The 25945-nt window shown below is 46.3% G+C and overlaps 1 protein-coding gene across 25 annotated transcripts in view; it reads left to right on the top strand.

Annotated features, from left to right (window-relative positions):
* Window positions 1–25945, top strand: part of BCAS3 (BCAS3 microtubule associated cell migration factor) — a 454932-nt gene that overhangs the window by 199070 nt on the left and 229917 nt on the right. For all 25 annotated transcript variants that reach the window (XM_088657501.1, XM_088657504.1, XM_088657510.1 and 22 more), the window contains 3 exons: window positions 4612–4736; window positions 6949–7114; window positions 10799–10899. In XM_088657501.1, the coding sequence (XP_088513627.1) occupies window positions 4612–4736; window positions 6949–7114; window positions 10799–10899 (392 nt within the window). The remainder of the gene's footprint in view (window positions 1–4611; window positions 4737–6948; window positions 7115–10798; window positions 10900–25945) is intronic.

Genomic DNA, 25945 nt, shown 5'->3' on the forward strand with positions numbered 1-25945 from the left:
GATCTATAATGTGGCCCCTGGGCCTCTCTGGCCCTCAGGACTCTCTGTAAGCAGTACCCCTCAGCATGCCCTGTTTTGCATCCTTATTGAGCAGCGTCCCCAAACTAAGGTCCGGGGGCCGGATGCGGCCCAATCGCCTTCTAAATCCAGCCCGCAGACGGTCTGGGAATCAGCATATGAGTAGAATGTGTCCTTTTATTTAAAATGCATCTCTGGGTTATTTGTGGGGCATAGAAATTCGTTCATATTTTTTAAAAATATATAGTCTGGCCCCCCACAAGGTCTGAGGGACAGTGGACCAGCCCCCTGCTGAAAAAGTTTGCTGACCCCTGTCCTTGAGTGTTTTTGCCAGTCTGGAATGTGCCTTTGAATGGTTACATTGCCTCTTGCTTGCGTGGATGGTGAGATGGGGAGCAGTGCTGCCTAGAAACCTCTGACTTACACATGGCTGGAATGCAGCCTGTCGTACAATGGTCAGGCTTGCATCTATTGCTCTGACACTTTTGCCTCTGGCCACACCCACTTTTGTCTCTGGACCCGCCCACTACTAGCATGTGGTCCGCACAGGGCCGGCTCTAGGTAGACCCCCAGTGGTGCGGTGCGCCGCCCCCTCAGCACCAGGGCGTGCAACCTGCTCGAGACTGCCCTGGGTCCGCAGGTAGCCTTCATGGGAATGTCAAATTTGGGGTGGAAATGACCCCCGAGGTCGCTTCCAATGCTACAATTTATGATTCTATGAAATACCTTTCTTTCACCCACCTCCCAAAAAGAAGTCACTTAAGGCAGCTTACAAAATATAAAAAAGCAGACTTTTTTTTAAAAAAGCAACCAAACAACAATCCATCATTAAAACACAATTGCAGGACTAAAAGCAGCCTCAGAGAACCAGAACGCAATGAGCCAAAGCTAAAAATCAATAAATTAAATTCAGCCAACAGCTTGAATCGAAAGTTTTGTTTAAAGATAAATGTCATCAATTGCCAGCAGACACAAGCTCACCTTTTGGAGCTCTGCCACAAGACATAGAAACATAGAATCGTAGAATTGTAGCGTTGGAAGGGACCCCGCGGGTCATCAAGTCCAACCTTTTGCCTAATGTGGAGTCTGAACCCATGACCCTGAGATTAAGAATCTCATGCTCTACCAACATGGAGGATTTTTTGTTTGTTCCAAGGATCAAAGTGGATGATAGATTTGGTCCCAGTCCCGGAATTATTGGGAGAGTGGGTGGGGTGCAGAGAGGAAGAAAGGCTGGCTAAAACAAGAATCAGCAAGTGGTGCTTGTGACTTTCATTAAGGGCCTCTTCTCTACCTCTACCCCTGTAACAGCGGAGATGGGGGCCAAACAAAGGGCAAATTGGCGTCCCCCAGGCCCCTCTGCCTGGCCTCAGAACTTTGCCACCACCTCAGACTATGCTTGTCACTGGCCCTACTCCATGCCCTCAAGTGATTCTTGCTAGGCTGGAATGTGTCCTAGAACTGTGACAATGCTTTTATTTGACTGGATGGAGAAATGTTTGTGGAGTGTGCAGGAAACCCTGCAGGCTCCCTTGCAGTCTGCCCTGCAAGATAGAAATCACATCCTTTGCTCCACCCACTCTTCCCTTTGGTCCCCACCACTGGGTTGAGGAGTCTCGGACAGTTTCCCACAAGGAATTTGGTCCTCATTCTGCAAAGGTTTTGCCTGTCCTGCCTTATTTGTAGATCTTGAACTCTGATAATGCTGTTTTACCTGCCTGGATGGAGGATAGAGAGGGTGTGTGTGTGTGTGTGTGTGTGTTCTAGCCTGTTGTACAAACACAACACTTCCCTTTAGTGCTCTGCTCACGTTTCCCTCCAGCCCTACACACTGCTACCATGTGCTCCCTAGAAGGTTCCCCAAGAAGAAATACAATTCTCAGGCTTAAAACGATTCCTCTCCCCTCTCCTATTATGTGAGCACTGACCAGTCCATGGTGTGAAATTCTCCTGCATGATACATGTCAAAATGCACAGTTTCTCAGCTTGGTGCAATTATATTACTTTCAGCCATTCAAGGAGCACTCCACACCACCTCTTGTTCAATGAGCCAGGGGCTTGGTTCCAGCTGCTCCCGTCCATAATACTTTCATCCCAATCTTTCCCTCGGTGCTCAACACCTTTTCCAACACCACATAGTCACAACCTCCCATTAGCAACACTTTTAAAGGAAACAGCTATCGCTCAGCTGAACACTTCAGCGTTGCCTTCAGCTTGTGCATCATGGGGATGGAGGGATCAGTCTGTTACAGTTTTCCATGCCCCGTTCCCCCCCATACATCTGTTCTGCCTGCTTCTATATTAATCTGGTGTTGTTGTTTTTAAATTCCATGTATTTAAATGCAAATGTATGAATAAATGCAAATGTGTACTTGAATATGTATTCCATGCATTTGTCGTATTCAAATAACAGAAACGTCAGTTTATAGCAACAGTATCATTCTTTACAATAGCAGAAGAAACGAAACAAAAAAAGCTTAGGGTATCTGTAGTGCTGCTGAGACATGAGAGGAGAGCAGAACTTTGTACCAAAGAGAGAGAAGGCAGAGTGGGTGTCTTTCAGTTGAATTACTTTTATTAACAAATAGAACAGCAGGATACCAAATCACCATAAATTTACCATAAGTTTTGATCCCCACCCCCCGCCATACCTTTCTTCTCTCCAAGGCTAGTTGCTAAACTCTGTTGTACCAAGCTTCAAGGGAGAGATGTTCTGCTGTTCTCCTGTTCCTGACAATTTCTAGCTATGCTGCTACAACAAAATACCTATTTCAATATGTATTTTATCTCATACACACAATGTACACAGGATCCAACATTCTGTCTGCTAGTGCAGGGGCTATTGCAGATGGGTGAGTTTTAATGTTAAACAACAGAAGAATCCAAGGCAGTAGTTTCACTAGTAGAAACTTGTCAAGCAACAGATTGCACAATATACAGTATTCCGCAGCGAAGTTCCCAGCAACCTGCTTATGCATTCTCTTGTGCCACAACATTCTACAGTGGTACCTCGGTTTAAGTACACAGTTGGTTCCGGAAGTCTGTACTTAACCTGAATTGTACTTAACCTGAAGCGAACTTTCCCATTGAAAGTAATGGAAAGTGTATTAATCCATTCCATACGGGTCCGCAGAGTACTTAAACTGAAAGTACTCAAACGGAAGCGTACTTAAACCGAGGTATGAATGTACTGGCATAGAACATTTTACCAGCGGAAAATAGTTTCCTGCTAGGCGACTTTAACCTAGCGCTACGTTGGACACAACCCTTCTCAAACATACTTTATCCTTTTTAAAAGTACATCGTTTAAAAACACATTTTGGCACTTCATTTTTGGGGCAGAGAGCTGAATTGCAAAATTCAGGGCAGGACGAAACCCCAAAGATAATTCCATTCTAATCCATGTATCAGCCACAGGAGTTGCGCCATTAGATCAGTTTCACATCAAAATGCAGACCAAACAGAATAGTCTTCCAACCCTAGCACCAAACTAAGAATCCAGATGGCGAGTTTTCAGTTCCTGGACAAGACAGACAAAGGAGTGTTTTATTTATTTATTTTTTTAAAAAATGTGAACAGGCAAGGATGTGGCATGTGCCTTCTGCTGCCCTGGCACCAGGGAGTGCTTCTAAGTGTCATTGTCTGTGGCTTGCTTGCTTCTCACTTGTTGTTGTGGATTTTGTCTCCATTCCATGTAACTTCTGCGTGTTTCTCCACCTTGGCTTGTGCTCTCTTACTCTAAAAGTTGGTGGTTTGCTGTTGGGTATTTAAAGATGATGTAAGTATGTAGGTTGGGGGATTGGAGTCACCTGCATGCAAGAAAGATGCCAAAGTCTGGAAGCTGGGCGTTTGGAAGCAAATTTCCCCAATTCGGAAGTATCTGATCCCATTACGAGCCTGAGACCAAATCCCTCTGAAGTTTGGACTCGGTTCTTAAGAACCTCCCTGGACAACCTACTGGATTAGCAGTAATGCAGAACCCCCAAAGTCATCCTTCAGTGAACTGGGGTGGGGGTGGGGTAATTGCCTGAATCCACACGCTTCATTCATATTTTCACCCCACCCCCAAATCCTGGTGTGGCTTTTAGACATGGCAGTGGAACTGTAGCATGGAGAAGAGCCTCCAGAACACAGTGCCTTTCTACCCTTCTTCCCAAACCTGGCCCATACAATTATTTGGGGAGCTAATTTTGTCAGGTGCTAATTCTTAGCAAGTGCTAAAATCAAAGCTGTCTTTTCCTCCTTGCTGCTGCTGCCTCTAGCTCGGCTGCCAAGGCTGGGGTGGGAAGGAGAAGAGATAGCCTCAAGGCCGTTAGTCGCTGATCTCTGCCATACCCACTGAGCAAGCAGTGAATCAAATAACCAAGCTATTTCTGCTTTATGAAAGGTTCGTGTTAATTTTGCATTTCTGAAATGCTGAACAGCCACTGTTCTGTCTGTAGGATTTATTGATTCTCCATAGTTCTGAGAAAACAGTCCCCTATAGCTTTGTATTGCCTCTCAAGCAAAACTCATGCCGGTGGACTACTTGATAATAATTAGACTTTGATCTTTTTTTATTCCCCCTTCCCTCCCACCTTCTATTTTCCATAGCAAAAGCAAGCCAGCTCCACAAATTTCACCCAGCAAATCAGTGGGAGGAGAATTCTGTGTGGCTGCCGTCTTCGGGTCGTCGAGGTCGTGGTTTGCAAGCAATCCAGGTCTTAAAAGGGAAAAAGGTTTGTGTGCTCAGAAAACAATGCATAAACAAATATGTACTATATAATGCAAAGCTGCTTCATATTGGCTTGACCCATTGGTCCATCTAGCCTAGTGTTGTCTTCTCCGACTGGAAGTAGCAGTGCAGGTGTTCAGGCATCCAGAAGGAAGTCCCATTATTCACTACCTGATACTTTTAGTTGGCGGTTCAGGGGGTTGAGCTGGGATGTTCTGCATGTGAAGCAGCTTCTTTCCATAGAGAAAGTGGAGCATCTGTTCTGCTTGCAGAACGTCCAAGGTTTAATCCCTGGCATCTCCAGCTAGGGCTGGGAAAGATTCCTTGTAGGCCAGCCAGTGTAGACAGTACTGAAGGAAGTAGACCAGGGTTTCCCAAACTTGGGTCTCCAGCTATTTTTGGACTACAGCTCCCAACATCCCTAGCTAGCAGGACCAATGGTCAGGGATGATGGGAACAGTAGTTCAAAAATAGCTGGAGACCCAAGTTTGGGAAACCCTGAAGTAGACCAGTTGTTTGAAGCCATATAAGCTCCTTATGTTCCTAATTTGGGTGTTCTGCCTTTTTATCCTCCCAATCACTCTGAGGTAGGTTAGGCTAGGACAGAGAAAGAGTGACTGGCCTAAGGTCTCACACAATGTGTGGGGCTTGAACCCTTCACTCTGAGTCCCACATAGTCGGAGAACCTTTGGTCCTCCAGATGTGGCTGGACGATGTCTCCCATCATCACTGGCTGAGGTTGATGGGAGTTGGAGCTCCACAACATCTGGAGCACCACTATGTCACACTAACTCAGGGAAGGGCCCTGGCTTATTGATTGAGCATCTGCATTGCATGCAGAAAAATCCCAGGTTGAGTAACTGGCAACGCAACTGGGGAGGTTCCCCTATCCAGAGCTCCATAGAGCTGCTGCCAGTCAGTGCAAACAATGCTGAGCTGGATGGACTCAGTATAAGGCAACTTTCGAAGTGCTCTGTCACTGAGCTATGGTCCTTTCTCAGCAATGCTTTTGGATGCTGCCATAAAATTCTGGCTCTAGAGGAGGAGTGCCAATCATGGTGGCAGAAGGAAGGAAAATCAAAGCTGCACTCACAACAATGTGCAAGTAAGGGAAGGAAAATACCTGAAATCCATTGGAAGCTGCCTTTGATCCATATAGCTCAAGATTATCTGCTCTGACTGGCAGTAGCTCTGCAGGGTTTCAGGCAAGGAGATCTTCCCAGCACTGCTTAGAAGTGTCAAGGGTTGACCTTGGGACCTTCTGCATGCAGAAGATATGTTCTCCCACTGAGATGTTCTCCCATGGCCCTTCACCGTGGGAATTCCTGGGTCCAAAAGAGCCCAACGTTCACACTTTGAACTTTCTGCTTGTCTTTTTTGGGAAAACTTTAGAAAGCAGATAATGCAAACTGTTCACAATCTAGTCTTTGCAGCATTTATACCAGCATTTATTTATCTTTGCATAATATCCTCAGCAAAAGTTTAAAAAGGGGGGGGGGGAGTCAGGTCCCTGCCCTGAGAGTCTTGCTGTCAGACTTTGGCAGAGGGTCGAGACAAAAAGGGTGGTGGGAAAGGGAGAGGCAATATTAACATGAGCTGGATCACTGAGTGCAATCCTATACTGTACCTCCCTTGAATGCTTAAAAATCCTGCTATGACTTATTTTATGACTACGTCTTAAAATAGGAGAAACAGGATATATTATTATTATTATTATTATTATTATTATTATTATTATTATTATTATTAGCAGTAATAGTATACCACCTTTCACAACAGAAAAATGGTTCACAACAGAAAAATGCAAAATATTTTTTTCAATTATATTTTATTAAGTTTCAACATTTTGAACATATACAGTCAAAACACAATTTCATCTTTTCTATCTTTTCTCTTTGTCAATTTCTTGCCCCTTTTTCTATGGAGTTGTTGTTTCTCACCTTCTGCTCTGTATCTTTTAGCTATCAAATCACAACTACTGTACAGTATTATAATCTAATTGCTTCTGTTGCTGTTAAGTATACAAAACACTCAATAGACATGGGAAGGCAGGCAGGTGGGGCCTGAGCGAGGGCAGGCTGAGATGGGTGGGGCTGTGGCCCTTTCGTCCGAATGGACCAGCCTCCACTACATTAAAGGATGAAGGTGGTTGTGCAGCATTTGCTAATCAATAGAATAAATTCCAGTATCTTTTCAATCTTCTTCCTCCCCAACAGATCAGTCCAAACAGTTTGTCGTGGAGTCTCTCTACATCATCAGCTGCTATGGTACTTTGGTGGAGCATGTGCTGGAACCGCGGCCCCTCAGCACTGCCCCAAAGATAAGTGATGACACCCCACTGGAAATGGTGACTTGTCCAAGGGCCAGCTGGACGCTCGTTAGGTAGCCTTCCCTTTCCTAACTTCTGCTCCTGCTTCATTTGGCGCTTGCAGTTAGAGTTATTTTTCTTGGGTCAGATTCAGAACTTCCAGCCTCCAGGGGATCTAGTCCCAGGGCGTTCCACAGTTTTAACCACAGGTGGAGGTGTCAGAGCAAAATCTATGTGGGAATTCCCTTTTCATGCAATGCACATTCCACAAGGAAAAAGGTGAATTTTGCAGACAGGGTAAATTATGCAAATTGGGCCTGCCGTTGGTATTATTTTTCTTATTTTGCATTCTGCAATGTTAATTAGTTAGCATAGTTCATTCTGCACCTCCTCTGCTTTATAGATTTGCTGCTGCTTTTACTGAAATATTTATTGTACTTTTAGGCCCGGCCTCTGGGAGGCACTGGGGCATCCGAGGCCTTTGCGGAGCAATGGGAGCGCCTCCGCAGCTGCGACCCAGTCTTCAGGCTTTCGCTGAGGCCTCCGTAGGCCTCGGAAACCTCGGTTTACTTACTTCCGGGTTACAATCGTTCGTAAACCGAGGTGTTCGTAAAACGAGGTTCCACTGTGAGATTCCACTGTGTGTGTGTGTGTGTGTGTGTGTGTGTGTGTGTGTGTGTGTGTGTGTAGTCCACCCAGAGACCTTGGGTGAATGCAGGTGACAAGAAAATCAAATAAATGAATGATTAACTCACGGGGGGGGGCAACACCCCCCCCTCGAATTCTCATTCGAACAACTCTCTCTTTCTGAGATTTCAACATGCCTTGCCATGTTTTCAAATGCTTTTTTTATGCCATAAGGAGTAGAAACCGGCTTCTCTTATTTATATATATATATGATTTCAAATGAAAAACAGAATTGTGCATTGGGCTCAGTGCTAAGAGTTCAGTGCTAGAACATCTGCTCTGCATGCAGAAAGCCCCGGGTTCAGCCCCCAACATCTCCAGGTGCCATTGGAAATGTCCCATCCGAAAATGTGGAGTGTTGCTGCCAGAGAGTGTAGACAGTACTGAACTAGACAGACCCAATGGTCTGACTCAGTATAAGGCAACTTCCTATGTTTTTATGTTCCCAATTACAACATATATATTGCTGCTGTTGGAATAGCTCAGTCGGTAGAGCATGAGGCTCTTAAACACAAGGTTGTGGGTTTGAGCCCCATGTTGGACAAAAGATTCCTGCATTGAAGAGGGTTGGACTAGACTAGTGGTTCCCAACCTTTTTTTGGCCATGCCCCACCTGTTGCCCCCCCCCCCCCCGGTGACATATAAGTCTTATTATCCAAAAAGTGAACAACTATTCACGTGAAGGAAGCCTAAAAGGCCATGAATGTGGTCTAACTCGTTCTCAAATTCCCCACCACCACCACCAAATTGCCCCCCTGTGGGGCGTTTGCGCCACATTGGGAACCACGGGACTAGATGATCCTCGTGGTCCGTTTCAACTCTACAATTCTTTGATTCTATATGGGGATCTGGAGTTTACTCACGTTTGTGTGTACTCTGAGCTTAACTATGATAATGATAGTGAATTGTTCTGCATCAAGTTCACCTGAAATCTGTGCAGAGCGATGACATCTTCTGCCCTGCTCCAGCCTAACTGGGAAAATAGAGTGGAAGGAGGCAGACAGATTGGCCCCACAGAAAGGTCCCATGGGCCTGATCAAGCCCAGGGGCTGCCAAGTCAGCCCTCCGCAGCCTGCAGCAAGCGACTAGACCAATTGTCTTATGCAGGTCTTCCAAGCGGGTGTGTTCTGAAGGCTATTTAAAGAAATTAGCCATGACTTACCGAATAAAACCAAAGGAGGATTGCTGAGAAAATATTGTCAGTGCTTTTGACATTTTAAAATATTTTTCAATTGATTTTCTTTTCTTTTTCCCCTGTTTGGTAGGCTCCAATCTTCTTCAGTGCTGGCTTATTCCTGGCTTAGACTAATCAATACATGATTTGCCAAGCAATTGAAGAGAGGCCAGCCCTGATTAAAATGACAACACTGTCTTTCTTTCTTTCTTTCCCAGGGCCATTATTGTCAAAACAAGCAACTTGTAATGGCATTGTGAATCCTAGCCGGATCAATATTCTGTAACTTTGCCCAACTTCTTTTTCACAGATCCTTAGTTCTTGCAGCGTCATATGATATGCCAGTGCCCTGGGTTAGGATCAGGTCAGGCTTAAGCAATGAGTTATGAGAAGTTGCACGGAAGTGGCAAATCCACACACCCCAGAAACATGCTTTTAAAAAACCCTTGGTGGGTTTCTGTGGCGGCCAATGAAGGGGAAAGTAGAAAAATATGTTAATTCAGTGACTTCATGTCACACATTTGTCCAAGTAAGCAATTCATTTAAAAAGTCTTAATTCATCAGCATTTTAGTTTGAGTTTCTTCTAATGTCCACATTTCTGTATGCAATTTTGCCCACTGTATCAATTTTTGCTAAACAAGATTCCACAACATAATGCATTTTTTGCACGTTCTTTTCACAGATATATGCATCTTTATGCACACTTAGCCCTAGAGTATGTGAGGTTTTTTTTACACATTACTTGAGTGGAGAACTGAACTACAAAACTAAGAGAAGGGTGAATTTTGAAGGATGGCCGTGTTTGCATATTGTTTCAGAAAGTGCAAAATGGATGGGTTTTTCTGTAAACATGGACCGAATTGGATTTCTTCCCCACCCTTAACTAGACCACTGGTTCATCTAGACAGGGGTTGTCTCCTCAGACTAGCTCTCCACTAGACTCTCAACTTTTCGAAACAATATGCAAACTGGAACAGCTGCCATACTTAGAAATCCACACTTCTCCAAATTTTGCTGTGCTGTTCTCCAGCCAAATAATGTGTACCAAAAATGCATATACTAGAGCAGGTATCTTCAAACTTTTCAGACCCAGGACTTTCAACCCAAACATACATTTAGGACCCCTTTCTGAATCTTTCACCATATATTAGCATGGTGGCCGTGCTCCTGTTGCGACCCACCTTGGATCAGGCTGCAGCCCACTGCTGGGTCCTGACCCACCAGCTGAGAACCAGTGTGCTCAACGCAAAGTTTGTATATAAACGCATACATTATTGAAAATAGCATACGAAAACAGATTACACAAGGGAAATTGCAAATTTGTATATTATGCAAAATTGCATATAAAGATGTGTGTAGTAGGAGAATCATGAGGACTTGTTTCTTTAAAAAATAAATTCACAGAACTAATGTGAAAGTGCGGACAAATGCAGTTAAGAGGGGGGAAATGAGAAACAGAAAAATCGAAATGGACAGGTTCAGCTATCCCTTGTTCCGTAGCTCAGTAGTCCCCCTGGGTTTCAGGTGGCAGGGGATCTTTTCCATCACCTGCTGCCTGTTTGCTGTGAGCCCTCAAGCCAGTTTCATACCGAAGTTAGATAGACAAATAGTCTGACCTGGTGGAAGTCAGCTCCCCCTATTCCTAAATTGATCTCTGTGTCAGAAAGAGTAATGTACGAAGCTTGCATGTTTTCACAACTTCTCTTCAGGTTGGGCCACTCCTCGCCCCTTTCCCATCTGTGTGTGTGTGTGTGTGTAATATTCCGTGCTTGTACGAAACAACTTTAAATAATTATAAACACTGCACTCTCTTGCATAAATAATCGGATGCGATGACACAGATGCTGATTTTTCTTCCAGCTTAAATATTAATACTCTTTTGTGTTGCTTCCGCAGAACTCCCCAGTGGACTGAACTGCAGCCGCCCTTTAACTTGAATCATCCGCTGCTCCTGGCCGCAGATTCCGTGCAGTGCTACCAGTATCTGCTCATCGGCTGTAAGTAACTTGGAAAACTCTCCCCTCTGGAAGCTGGCCGTGCGGCTCTTTGTTTGGGAAAGGAGAAACAAAGCCTTGGGAACAGAAACCTTTGTAGTTTCAACAGCTCCTCTCCCTGGCCTTGATAACCCTTGCGGCACTCTCAGGGTGTTCTGCACCCCCACAAAGGATTCAAATTATATGCATGCTTATTCCCTCACTAGTGCCACTTCATACTCTCACGTAGTCTCCGACAACAGGAATGGGGAAACCTTTCTCACCCATTTCCTTATGGGTGACAATCTAGGTGTTGGGTGCCCGGGGAGGAAGGGGCCAGAGAGAGAAGTGGGTGGGGCAACAGATGTGCTACTTATCTTTATAGTAGGGTGCATTCCAGCAACGCAATAGTAAGAGGCTGCTACACCCCAACACACCTCTCCATCCCTCATCCAGGCAAGCAAGAGGCATCAGTCACAGTTTAAGGACCCCACCTGGGTAGGGAGAAGCATGCAAGGAGTGTCCGGAGCAGGGTTTTTGAGGGGTGATGGGGAGATTCCTGAGGGCCAGACACAGAGGTCTGGTGGGTCACCTTCAGCTCCAAGGCTTGCAATTCCCCACTCCTCATCCTACAATAAAGGGGTTGATTGTTCTGTATTATTTCAGGGAGAGAGGGTTAGACCCCATTTACAATGATGGTGTGTGAAATAGTGCTTGTCCCCCCCCTGCACCAATTGTTACCTGGCAGCAGCAGCAGAGGAGAGGAGAGCAGGGCCATTTCGTTGGCGCAACTTTTGGCTCTGCCTCTCCTCGAACTCTTTCCCACCCTAGCGGATCACTAGAAAAACCTACGACTAGGAGTTTGTACCTGAGTTTGCTCATTTCCTCCTTCCTCCCAATCCATTTTCCTTTTGTGCCGTGTCTGTTCAGATTGTAAGCCTGGGAGCAGGGGATCCTGTGTTTATATAGCTTGGGTCACCTCTCGGGTGCCGAGATCAGCAGCGGGGGCCGTCAGGAGGGCAGGGGATGGGAGCCAGGAAGGGGCTTTCTCTGAGCCAGCCCCTAAATGGTTGAATTCCCTCCCCACAAAGGTGGACCTAGCACCATCATTCTGCATTTTCCGCCATATGCTGAAAATACGCCTCTTTACTCTGCCCTTTGACATCTGATTTTCTATATAGATGGGACTTGGTCGGTGCTTGGCGTGATACAGCTGCCAGGGGCCTTCTTATGTACCTATCCACTGGTAGATGGATCAGCAAGAATTTCTGACTTCCAATTCTATAAGAATAGCTACAACATTTTGAGAAGTTTTAGGTTTTTTAAAGATAAAAACAAAGAGGCTCAATAGTCTGTAGTCCCCCCTTCCTCACAAAAAGAACACAGGAAAAAAAAAGGAGAAGTAACTTTTCAGAGATGGTTGTGACTACTCTTGAGTAAAGACGCTCCACTCCGTCTTGCCTTTCAGAGTTCTATTGTGCATACTATTTACAGTGCAAGAACATCAGCAAACATGACTCCTCAGTCCGTGTCAGAACCCCGCAATGGCTTCCTGCGGGTTTTCTCCCAGCATAAAAGCCTGGGCACCCCAAAGCGCCACCCCCTGGCCCTACGGGTGGGTGCGTGCCTCAATTTGGGCATCGGAGGGCCGCCTTTCTGGCTGCCCTGTGTCCGAAAGCCCTCCGTGCTCCTCCTCCCCTACCCCTCTCTCCGAGCGGTGCTGGGGCTCTGGTACATGAGATAGCCCTCTCTCCACTCCGCTAACTTCTTCATTCCTTTCTCCTGACTTGCTGCTTGAGCTGACGCTGGGCAAGGAGCTGGTGAGGATGATTGGTGGGGGCTCTCTGTAGAGAGACCCCCGGACATAACTGAAGACTTGGATCAATTCCAGTAAGAAAAGGGAGCCTCCAGATTGAGTTAGCGAGTTCCACAGGTTCTAGATCTCAGGGAGCTTTAGAAAAGGCTACAATTTGCTTGAGACAGTATGGAATGTGAATGGATGCACTGAGTTATGTTACTGTACTTTGCTTGTTGCTGATCTTAACCTTCCAAGGGGCCTGGTGGTCATATGGGAAGACATGCTCCCTCTAGGAACTAGAACTCAAGACTGCTGAGACCTTGCAAGCTGATTGCATTGACATTTTAGCAGCAATTTACACCAAAGCCACAGCCTATTTTTGCACACTTTTAATAGTGCCTTTCTGTTTACTGTCAACCTTAACCATTTTGCCAATGAAGTCCCCTTTTAAAACCCCATCCTGCCCTTCAGATGACTGAGTTTTCATGTTGTTGTGTGTTCTTTCACTCTCTTGGGAACTCTTGGCTTGAGATGTGCAAATTTCATCTTGCTCTCTCAGACGCTAATTTGTGCGTGAAAACTGAAAAAGTGGAGACTCTAATTTAATATCTCTACATCCCAGGCAGCAAAGTGGAAGCGCTTAATCCAATCGGCTTGGTTGATGGCAAGCCTCCTGTCGTAATATTCTATGGTATCGGGTAGACGTCTTGGCCCTATCTGGTGCAGGTTGCTATGGGGAGGAGGGCTAGGCTTGTAAATTAATCTTGCTCTTAAAGGGAGAGGGAAAACAATAATCATAAAGAAGCTGAAATGTTTCTACGGAGGAGAAGAAAAGACCGAAGGCTGGAAGGATGCAGCTTGGCCATGTTCTTAGGAATTGTAAGCATCCTCTCACCCTTTAAGGTGGGAAAAGAGCAGTGAGGTTTTGCATAAAATATGCATAGATGCAATATATCAGGGGTCAGCAAACTTTTTCAGCAGGGGGCCGGTCCACTGTCCCTCAGACCTTGTGGGGGGCCAGACTATATTTTGGGGGAAAAATGAACGAATTCCTATGCCCCACAAATAACCCAGAGATGCATTTTAAATAAAAGGACACATTCTACTCATGTAAAAACACCAGGCAGGGCCCACAAATAACCCAGAGGTGCATTTTAAATAAAAGGACACATTCTACTCATGTAAAAACATGCTGATTCCCAGACCGTCTGCGGGCCGGATTTAGAAGGCGATTGGGCCACATCATGAAGTTAGGTTCATTAATTTCAGTGAGCCTACTCTGAGTAGCTTTCTCCTGCTGCTTCGTCTCTGTGCTGCCTCTTGTATAAGCAATGCTTTTTTTCACTCAGAGCGCACTAGAGCACAGTTCTGGCACCTCTCAGGTGGGCGCCATTGTGGGCTGGCGCTCCCCCCCCCAGGTCTCTTGCCTTTACATATTTCTGAGAAGCCCAAAACAAACATTTCAAGTCAAAACAGAAGCTGGGCAGTGTGTGCAAGTCTACATTTTTTTAGATCTATGACTCTACCTAGCTCCTAGCCACTTCTAGCCCCGATTGGTCAAGCTATGGGGCCAATTCGTATTTCCTTTTTTTCAATCCATCTCCCATGTAGTGGCAGCAGGCTTTAAGTTTTTCAGCAAGGCCTCTACCATTGGACACACATGCAGTTGCCCAAGCTTCCAAGCTGCCCTAGCCACCTGCCTGAATGTAAGAGAACAAGGGAGGTGGGGGTGCATTGATTTGACCTGCACCAGAACCAGGGGTGGCCCCCAAACCACCTAGGGAGACAGCTTGCCATAGCCTTTAGCACCTCCACAGGCGGTGAACTCAGCTATTGTCAACCCGGAATCTGTTCGGGGCTTCCCCGAGTCGCCTGGCAACTTACTGTAACAATTTCATGGTGAGTTCTGGCACCTAAGACTTTTAGAGTCAGCTGTTAGGGTTGGCATAAAACACCCACCACCACCTTCTAAATTTCAAACGACCAGCTTGCAATTTAGAGTGGGAACCTTCTCGTCGTCGTGATTGACACCCCTGTTTTGTCAAGACCCTGCCTGGATGCCCAGCAGCGTGGGACGCTGGCAGTGGCTGCATTTGAGCAAAGAGGCAACACCCACACTGGCTTCTTCATGTGTGCCATTTTCAACTCCTTCCTCCATCGTTTATTTTCCTTCCCCTTCCCTGCCGCTGCCCCACCACACAGTAGTCATTTGTCAAAAGAATGTATGTTCCCACAACGGACCTCCATGAATGGCGCCTTTCATGAGGGATGGGGACCTCCCAAAGAAAGGTGACCAAACCCCACCATCTCATAGCGGGATCGATGTGCCGAAACAAGGCTTTGCTAAATTGCTGCCTGTGGCTGTGCTTATTTTGCCTAATGCTTTCCATCTTCCGAACCAAAATAATTCCTTAGTTCCTAACCAGCTTTCTTTTGAGTCTTCCAAGGAAACGCCATCAGGGCCAAAGTTGTTTAATAGTAATAATGTTTAGCACTTGTAGTCATTCTTTTCAAATGTGCAGAGCAGTGCACACAGGCTGTCCCAGTAATCCTTCAAACAGGCATAGCTCAGTCGGTAGAGCAAGAGGCTCTTAATCTCTGGCTCATAGGGGTTCCAATGCATATTAGGGAGCTCCTCTCAAAATTACAACTAAACATCAGGAAGAACTATTTGACAGTAAGAGCTGTTTGACAGTGGGATGGAGTTGGGAGGTTGTGGGCCAGGCATAGGCAAACTCAGCCCTCCAGATGTTTTAGGACTACAACTCCCATCATCCCTGACCACTGGTCCTGCTAGCTAGGGATGATGGGAGTTGTAGTCCCAAAACATCTGGAGGGCCAAGTTTGCCTATGCCTGTTGTGGACTCTCCTCCATTGGAGGTTTTTGTGCACAGATTGAATGGCCATCTGGATGCTTTAGTTGGTATCCTTGCATCGCAGTGGGTTGAACTAGATGACCCTTGGGGTCCCTTCAAACTCTACCTTTACATGATTCTGAATCCCCTTGCCTCATCTTAGTTAGGTGGTGCTTGGCACAGAAGTCTGCTCTTTGATTTTAGAACATTGTTGTTCCAAAATAGCCCTGAATGTAAAACAACAACAACATAGTAATCCTTCAGTTTTGCTCTTGAAAAGAAGCAATGAAAACCCCACGTGGAAAATACATGCTTGATCTATGGCCATAGGAATCAGTTATGCCACATTATGAACTTCCTGGGCTATTAGATCCCATTAAATACAAGAAGATGGCATAAGCCGAGAGCAGGAACCCTACCTGAGCTTGCTTCTACTCTTCCCCCCTTAGGGAAATATCTGTTAAGACACAAATGCTCTGCTTACCTGCAGGAGCAAATGTAATGGTCTCACATTAGCCGTGGCGGCCTGCGGTTTGATGCGCTATCGCTTCCGTCAGTATGTTTAATTGCCAGCAAATGGCTAAATGGGAAGTTGGGGGGTGAATGGCCGCGGCTGTCTGCCATGTGAGCGGTAAAAGGGATTCTGGCGCCATTTCAGGGTCGCGATTTGTATCTGTCTATCAGAGCTCAGAATGCAGGCCGTTTTCTCTTGGTTTCAGACCCTCTGTATAGCATTTCTGCCAATTGTTTGGCTCCATTAAGTGTGCGGCGGTGGAGCAGAGAGGCGGGTGTGTTGGGGGGAGGAGAGGAATAAAAGCTTGAATGGTCCGAGCCGCAAGGGGCTACGGATAAGCCCTTTCTTTGTCCGGAGCTCGGAACACTGCATTAGGTCTCATTATCCATTTATAATAAGTGACCTTTGCCCCCCGAGGTCATTGAAGAAATACTCTGTGTGCTTTGCTAACAGAAGGTACCCCTCGATCAGCCGACAGACGCAACAATGAACCGTCTGATAGTCTGGTCGCACAGGGTATACTTTTGGGGCGGCGGGGGAGGCGAAAGGTTTATAAATATACAGCTTGATGCCAAAGCCTCCTCTCACATCCCTTTAATCTTTTTGGGACAATTCATGGGCAGCCAGGGGAAGGTCTCAGCTCCTCGAGAGGGAGAATGTATTTGTACATTTTATTTTAACCTGCACACGCTGTTTGAATTTAGCTACGTGTGACCTTTACACTGATACTAGTGAATGGTTTTATTTATTTGTTTAGATTTTAAAATAAATAAATTGCAACAGCTGTGTCGAACAGCTGGAACAAGGACAGTGTTGTCTGGATGGAGCAAGTGTCCAGAAGTGGTTCTGGAGGGTGGGGTGAAGTGGGCTTGTAATCGGGCTCACAGACCTGTGTGATTTTGGGGTGGGGGAATGATTGGTGACATCTGCTACAGAAACTTGAAGGCCGAATTCTCATATTGTAACCTACCTAGGGATAATAAACAGTAATTTTCACACACACACACACACACACACACACACACACACTCACACACACTCACACTGCTGCTCAAGGCTATTCTAGGAACATAGGAAGTTGCCTTATACTTTGTCAGACCTTTTCTCCATCTAACTCAGTATTGTCTGCACTGACCAGCAGCAGCTTTCCAGGGTTTTGAGAGGGAATGTTCCCAGCTCTAATGGGATGTGCCAGGGATTGAACCTGGGGGGGGGGGGGGCTTCTGCATGCAAAACTGATGCACTACCCCTGAGCTGACTGTCTTGGCTAGTTCCCTATACTGTGTACAATACAATTTGAATCTTGACATACCATAAGAACAATGGAAACTTCTTTTTACATCAGTTCAGAATTTTTGCCCATCAAGCCTGGTATGGTCTACACAGGCTAGCAGCAGCAGTTCTCAAGGATCTCAAGCACAGAAGGATCTAGCCCATCTACTGTTACGTGATCATTCTTTCTTACTTGAAAACAACTAATTAACAAACTGGAGATGTGGGGGATTGGACCTGGATCCTTTTGTATACCAAGTATGTGCTCTATCCCTGATCTAAAGCAACAACGTTATATTCAGTGCAGTATAGTGCAGGGGTAATGAACTAGGGACATGGGTGGTGCTGTGGTCTAAACCACAGAGCCTAGGGCTTGCCAATCGGAAGGTTGGCGGTTTGAATCCCCACAACAGGATGAGCTCCCGTTGTTCGGTCCCAGTTCCTGCCCACCTAGCAGTTCGAAAGCATGTCAAAGTGCAAGTAGATAAAGAGGTACCATTCTGGTGGGAAGGTAAACAGTGTTTCTGTGTGTTTGCCGGAATCAGCTTAGTCATGCTGGTCACATGACCCGGAAGCTGTCTGTGGACAAAACGCTGGCTCCCTCGGCCTATAGAGCGAGATGAGCGCACAACCACAGAGTCGTCCGCGACTGGACCTAATGGTCAAGGTACCTTTACTTTACTTTAGTGAATGTGGTGCTCTTCAGACACTGTTAGACTGCAAGTCTCACCATCCTTGACCATTGGGCACTCTGGCTTGGGCTGATGGGAGTTGGAGTCCAGCCTTGTTGACTAACCCTGGTATAGTGGCTGAAGGATGTGAATGTGGAACCTGTGGTACTCCTGATAATGTTGGACTCCAGCTCTCATCATCCTTAACCATTGCCTGTGCTGACTGGGGCTGATGGGAGTTTGAGTCCAACAACAGTTTTCTTCAACCCTGGATCAGATGTTGTTGGACTTCAACTCCCATCATCCTTGACCATTGGCCGTGCTAACTGGCTGGCACTAAAGGGAGTCCAACATTTTCTGGAGGGCAACAGATTCTTTTTTCCCACAATTAATGGGTTTTCCCAACCATACCAGCACCTTGAAGTGCGTCCAGACACAGAGTAACTTACTTCCCCTAACCCCATTATAGAAGTAAAAGAGCAACAAACTTTAGATCATGCGTTGAGTTCTTCCCCCACTCCACTCCGTTTCCCATAATCATGTCATATGGAAAGGGCACCTTCTGTTTACGGGCATTCTTCTTGGTCAGATATATAAAATTTATGGAAAAAGGCCTACAGAAATTAGGAGGAGTCTGACGGCAAGAATTAATATATTAACTGGTCTGCAACATTCTTTGACAAATTGCTTACTAAATACATCAAAATTGATTGGCCGCTGTGTGTTTTTTGAATTGACAAATGAGTGCATTAAAGGAAGGAGAGAAATCCATTAATTACAGCTGCCCTCGACCGTAGGAAATGTAATGATATAAATATAGATTTTGTTAAAACAAACAAACAAAAAACTAACCCCCATCACCCCCTGACTTTTGCTGTAGGGTTTGCTGGTAAGCTTACACAGCATACCTTCACTATTAAATCTCTGCTGGGAGGTATTGCAGTGAGCAATTGATCTTGAAACGTGTGTGCTGGGTGGGAGCCTTTTTGTTGTGTTAAGATGTGACATCACATGCCACAACATGGTTGGGTTCAAGCTTTCTACAAGGATCTCTTTCCACGTGGACTTGTCTACCATGAAACATGATGATTTGAAGGGTGGGGCATAGTCCAGGGTGGTGCTCTTCAACTTGTACCCTCATATGTTGGTGGTTTACAACTTCCATCATCCATTGGCTAAGCTGGCTGGGCAACATGAGATTTGTAGTCAAGCAACACCTGGAAGCCACATATTAAAGAACTAAGGTTCTAAGGTTCAGTGAGTTAACATGGGACTGTTGGCCAAGCCTATTATAATAGAATTGTAGAGTTGGAAGGGACCACAAGGGTCATCTAGTCCGATCCCCTGCAATACAGAAATCTTTTGCCCAACATGGGGCTCGAGCCTGAGATTAAGAATCTCATGCTCTACCAACTGAGCCATTTTGCCCAAACCTCATTTTACCCAATGTGAACCCAGCTAGGGTGGCCACTTGCACATTGCCAGAAAAGGACAAAAGAGAGCACAGATCTCCATACATTTTGCATATGGAGGGCACCACATTGGCTAGACCTGCTTGAAGTTTAAGCCCTGCGGTAATGTGGAAGGAGTATGGAGAAACGCATGCTGTACTGGTGGCAATGTTCAGTTTTGCCCTGAATCCTTATGGCATTATTTGAAGACTATCCCTATTTGAACCAATCACACTGCCTGCCTCTTCTGACCTAAATAGTAGCTGTGCTTTTACAATAAGAAACTGATGGTGCTTTATCCACATTTCAGCATTTTGCAACTTCTGGTAAACAACAGAGCAATGTATAGACATTGCCTTGTGTTGTCCAAGCAGAAAGTTAAATATTCATATTGTCTCGGTTCTTCCTTTCGATGTCGTTTTTTTTAAAGCTTGCTATGAAATGTTACCTCTAGTGAGTGTTGCTTTTGCTTCCCAGAATTAGACTTGGTTTAGATACAGTAATTAAGTGAGCAGCCAGGCATCATCATTGTCAAGATGACTTAGCAGTCAACATGAGCTAATTGAAAGCCCGACTTGTTACTTTCTGGACTAGTTTCAGGCCATCTCACACCTGCGTCCACCTATGTGGCAGTTTTCCTGGGGAAAATGTTGGGGAACCACTGGTGCCTTAAGCTTTGATGCCATTCTGAGCTCCCACAACTTGTATTCTTCAGATTACCATTCACCTAGGCATGCAGAACAGCAATAGTCAGCATCGGATATTGTTGGACTCCAATTTCCATCATGCCCAGTCAGCATGGCCAACAGTCAGGGATGATGGGAGATGTAGTACAATGACACCTGGAGGGCACCACACTGGTTATCCCCTGATTGATTTTCAGTTTTTGCTCAGAACTAGTGTTGCGAACTAGGGACACGGGTGGCGCTGTGGGTTAAACCACAGAGCCTAGGGCTTGTCAATCAGAAGGTCGGTGGTTCGAATCCCTGTGACAGGGTGAGCTCCTGTTGCTCGGTCCCAGCTCCTGCCAACCTAGCAGTTTGAAAGCACGTCAAAGTACAAGTAGATAAATAGGTACCGCTCCAGCGGGAAGGTAAACAGCGTTTCCATGTGCTGCTCTGGTTTGCCAGAAGCGGCTTTGTCATCCTGGCCACATGACCCGGAAGCTGTACGCCGGCTCCCTCGGCCAATAACGTGAGATGAGCGCTGCAACCCCAGAGTCAGTCACGACTCGACCTAATGGTCAAGGGTCCCTTTACCTTTACCTAGTGTTGCGCCAAATGCCCTCTGATATCAGCATTTGCCTTCAGTATGAGCACATTTGCTGCAGTTGAAGGAGCTACTAAAACCGTTGAGTTCACCACTGCTTCTTTTAACCACACCTAATCTTAGATCCTATTGTCTTTTTCGATGGAGCATTCATGACGTTGTTGCTTTAGACTTGGCAATGGGAATGGCATTTGCATGGAGTCCCCAGAGCTAATAGGGCTCCGTGGCCAGGAAGGAAGATGGGGTGTCAAGGAGAACAGCACCAGAGTGACCCAAATATGTATTCGGGAAAGGGAGGCACTTTTTGGTGCTCAGGAAAGCTGACACGAAATGAAGAAAGTCGCTTTGGCTCAGCCCTGTTGGAAACCTTCACCTGACAAAGAACTTGTAGTTGCAAAGCCCACTTCCATGGCCCGCTACAGAAGGTACACAGCCTGCAGAAGGCCCTAGGGTCAACCCCCAGCACCTTCTGGTATGGCAGGGAGAGAGCCCCCTTCCTGAAATGCTGGAGAGCTGCTGCCAGTCAGTGCAGACAGTACTGAGTTAGGTGGATTGATTGTTCAATTCGGTATAAGTGCAAGTCCCTGTGTTTCACTCTGGTGAAATCAAAAGCGGTTGTCTCAATCAATCATTTCCCCGCCCCAAACACTCTCTGCGAAACCGAATGTACGGTGATTTCAAGGAGCGGAAACCTGGCCCCATGTCGCTGCCCAGGACTCCTCATATTAAGTGGTAAGGTCATTGCGATAAGCACTTCCGTGTCTTAACACAACCTTTCGCGAGCCAGCCTGCATTACCTCTCGTTCACTTGAAAGGCGTTTGTAAGTGGAAACGTCAGCGTCCACGGCCCATGGGGAAACAAAAAGGAGGGTTCCCCCTCCCTCTCCTTAAGACCTGACTGTGTTGCCCTTTTCCTGAAGACAGAGAGGTTAAGTGGTGAAAGGAAGTACAAATAATTCCTTTTGCCGAGCGTATGACAGAGCAAAATGAGTAGAAACAGGGCAGGCTTCCGTTCTTCCATCGAGCTGAACTATCTCGGACAGGTGGAGCCTCTCTGGGGGCTCAGAAAGCGCTGCCCCCCTTGCTCTGTGCAGCCGTTTCATAAACAGACCCAACCAAGATGTAGTCATCAACTTGGGACTGTTTATGCAGATGTGAGAAATTTGCTGCGATCTTTACATCCCTTTGTGGCTCTGGGTGTGTCCATGTTCGTTGTATCTCGGTAGTAAACACTGGTCTGTCCCCTGTGTGGCTCTCAAACGCTGGGAGTAGTTCTGAGGGCAGGAGGGGGGGATTAAAATAACTTTCAGATGCCTACAAACAACAATAACATGCTGAAATGGTTCTTTTTTGCTGCTCTCGCTTGGTCATCTGGAACTTCTTAAAAAAGATGGTGGTGGTTGGAGAGCATTTGGGGAGGGGGGTTTCCATCAATGCGGAGAGGTCAGTTTTCAAAGCAGCGTGCGAGGGTTTAGCTGTGCGAGCCCTCCTGACGCTAATGGGAGTCAAACGGCTAAATCCCCGCGCTCCGCTTTGAAAATTTACTACTAAGCCTCTTGACTTCTCACTACATACTTTGATTGTAACAGTAATCCATGGTTAACATAATTTTCCCGACAATAATGTCAAACATACTTTTGAAGTCGGTGAATTATAGAAAGAAGTTACCTCTTCCGTAACTCTTTAAAGATGGCCCCATCAGGCTGATTTCACAGTAGGCCCTCCGCCCCTGATTTTATTCTCCAACACAAGAGAAGAATGTATTTGTTGCCGCTGTTAGGATCTTTGGCTGCAGGCTCTCTGTGCTTAAAAAACCCAACACTACTCAGTTGCTTGTTGCTCACACAGCCCCAATCTTAACAGGGGGGCCTTTCACAAGGGACGCCATCTGTATGCCTTTTTGTACTAAATTTGGTCCTGACCTCACAAATGCTTAAAAAAAAAAATTACTTGCAGAATGTGGGTAGGCCTGCACATCTTGTAACTCCCCAGCCATGTGCATTAAATGCACTTCAGGCAGGGGGTCAGCTCACTAAACACTTCTTTATTACTTATTTGATAAACTCCCAGAGAAGTTTATAACAATTTTTAAAAATGAGACCGTCCCCTGCCCACAGACTTACAATCTGAAGGACACAACACAAAAGGAAAGGGGATTGGGAGGGAGGAGGGTGGAAAGCCAACTTTGAGCACTATTTTATAGATTAAAAAGACCTTATAGTGTGTTCTTTTTCAGAGTAGGGAGTTGCAAAGCAAGCTTTTTGCAACTGCTTCTTCCCTGGGTGATGGATGGAACCGAGCAGGTCTCCCCCTCACTAAGATGATATCCCTGGGAAGCAGAAGGAGCAGCTTCCTAATAGCCCCAGCTCCCTTGGCAGGTGGTTGAGGACAGCAAGTGCCTTCCTTCTGCTCTCCAGTCGTAGAGCACCTAGCAGTTAGCGCTGGGTGTTCTTTCTGATGCCGAGAGCAGAAGCAGGCTCTTTCACTGGCTAATGGATGGTGCCAAGCTGATCTTCCCCTTACCAAAATCTGCTTCCTGAGAACCTTGACAGTTGATAGTCATGTGTGGTGAAGGTGATTATTGATCCAGGGCCACCTTAAGACGTTTTGCCGCTTTAGGCAAAACAGAAAATGGCACTCCCTGCTGATGCTGCCTCATGCCTTCCCCTCCTCCTTCTCCACCTGAGGTGTCTAGAGGCAGCCTGGGGAAGCCCTGACGTTCAATGTCGACTTAAATAATGAGATTGGTCAAAATGGGTGTGTCACGCATCAGGCCCTCCAGTCCCGTGGGCAGAGACCAGTGTCTTTCCTTTTCCCGAGGAACAAAGTTGTTGGGGAGGCTGCAAGCACCAGGAGCTCTTGGGGCTAGAAATGGGAAGTTTCAGTTTTGTGGGCACCTTCTCAGTATGGTGAGTGAGCAGAACTGCATTTTGGATCGTCATCATCTTGGACAATGAATCAGGCTCACTCAAGCTAGCCAATGGTCTCTCCTGGACAGGAAGGGCTATATGAGACTTCCTCTTTGGACTAAGACCATGTGTGATCCAAAAGGTCTTCCAGGCTGTCTCCTGGGTTTGCCAGTCTCTGTAGAAAATAGTGAGCTAGATGGACTAATTGCCTGACCCTCAACATAAGGCAGTTTTCCTGTGCCCCGAGTAGCTTGCCTTGCCTTGCCTTGCCTTGCCTTGCCTTGCCTTGCCTTGCCTTGCCTTGCCCAAGCTAGCTGGCTGCCCTCAGGTGTGTGGTGGAGGATACTATCTCATCACCAATGTGGAAGCAATGTTCAGCTGCCCCTCTGGCACAGAGCGGGTTGGTGCCAATTTGCCCTTCAGCCCCTGTGGCTGTTTGATCATAGAATCATACAGTTGGAAGAGACCACAAGGGCCATCCAGTCCAACCCCCTGCCAAGCAGGAAACACCATCAAAGCATTCTTGACATATGGCTGTCAAGCCTCTGCTTAAAGACCTCCAAAGAAGGAGGCTCCACCACACTTCTTGGCAGCAAATTTCACTGCCGAACAGCTCTTACTGTCAGGAAATTCTTCCTAATGTTTAGGTGGAATCTTCTTTCTTGTAGTTTGAATCCATTGCTCCGTGTCCGCTTCTCTGGAGCAGCAGAAAACAACCTTTCACCCTCCTCTATATGACATCCTTTTATATATTTGAACATGGCTATCATATCACCCCTTAACCTTCTCTTCTCCAGGCTAAACATACTCAGTTCCCTAAGCCGTTCCTCATAAGGCATTGTTTCCAGGCCTTTGACCATTTTGGTTGCCCTCCTCTGGACACGTTCCAGCTTGTCAGTATCCTTCTTGAACTGTGGTGCCCAGAACTGGACACAGTACTCCAGGTGAGGTCTGACCAGAGCAGAATACAGTGGTACTATATTGATGAGGGTGTGCTTTGCCTGGTTTTATTTCAATCTTCCCAGGTCATCATCCAATGTGAGTGCCAGTGAACACACACATTCATACACATATATCCTGGATTCTGGCAAAGTTGAGTCAGCAACCCTATTGAAACGACAGCTTACTAGATACCTATATATCTATCTCTGTCTCTTATCTATTTAAGTTCAGCCTGGTTCCACAACACTGAGTTTCTTCTGTGGGGGGGGGGGCCACACACCTGCAGTCGGCGAGAACCCACCATATCAAAGATCTCTCTGCAGCACACAGAGATGTCTGTTTCGTAATTATACCCTGTCTGTGACTGTTCTCCTGGGAGGAATGTAATGAGAGGAAAAGGAAACCAGATCTCTGCATTGAGCTGCTGATAGAAAACCTGAAAAGATTAATAATTGAGCATCTATTGTCCCCTTGTGTCGGAGGGCATGGAAGAGCTGCAGTGGATCACACGAGCAAGATGTGCTGCTTTTAGGGATTCGGGCTGCTTTGCCGTTGTTAATCGCTGCAGCGCCGTGTGGTTCTGCTCCTGCAGGGATCAGGCCGCAGTTGTTCAGCACCCTTTTAGCTGCTTTACGTTCCACTGATGAGGCTTCTGCGCTGTCTTTTCATAAATCCAGACAAATAAATAAAAATACATCAGAAAAAAGATCCTAGACATAAGAGCATCTGAAGAGCACATAATCTAACCCAGGATCCAGCAGCCTCAATGCATTGCAGAAAGAAGAGGAACTGCATCACTTTAAAAAGAGTGCAGAGGGGACAGATTTTGCATAGAATTTGCATATCCTGATTTGTAAGTACTGATAGCGATGTAGGAAACTGACTTAGGCTGAGTCAGGCCACTGGTCCTTCTAGCTTAGTGTTGACTGGTGGCAACAGAGGACACTCCCAGACCTACCTATTGAACCCGGAACCTTCTGCATACGGGCAGATGATCTACCGCCAAACTATGACCCTTCGCCAGATCTCTAAATCGGGCCTAGGCAAACTCAGCCCTCCAGATGTTTTGAGACTACAATTCCCATCATCCCTGACCACTGGTCCTGTTAGCTAGGGATGATGGGAGCTGTAGTCCCAAAACATCTGGAGGGCCGAGTTTGCCTATGCCTGCTCTAAATGCAAATCTCCAAAAATGTAAATAGCCACGCGATGCATCACAGCATAGTGGGGAAGGCTATGTTCAGGGGATCTCTGTGCATGCTCGTTCTGCTCTCCAGGTGCTGTTGATGCTTCAGGGCCCCTCCTGCTGCTCTGCCTCCTTTTGGTTCTTTGTTTTAAAACTGGACATGGGCTGGGTAGCCCTTCCACAACAGGACTGTTCCTCCATAG

This window comes from Zootoca vivipara, chromosome 14 (genome assembly GCF_965207765.1).
Source record: "Zootoca vivipara chromosome 14, rZooViv2.hap1.1, whole genome shotgun sequence".
Lineage (NCBI taxonomy): Eukaryota > Metazoa > Chordata > Lepidosauria > Squamata > Lacertidae > Zootoca > Zootoca vivipara.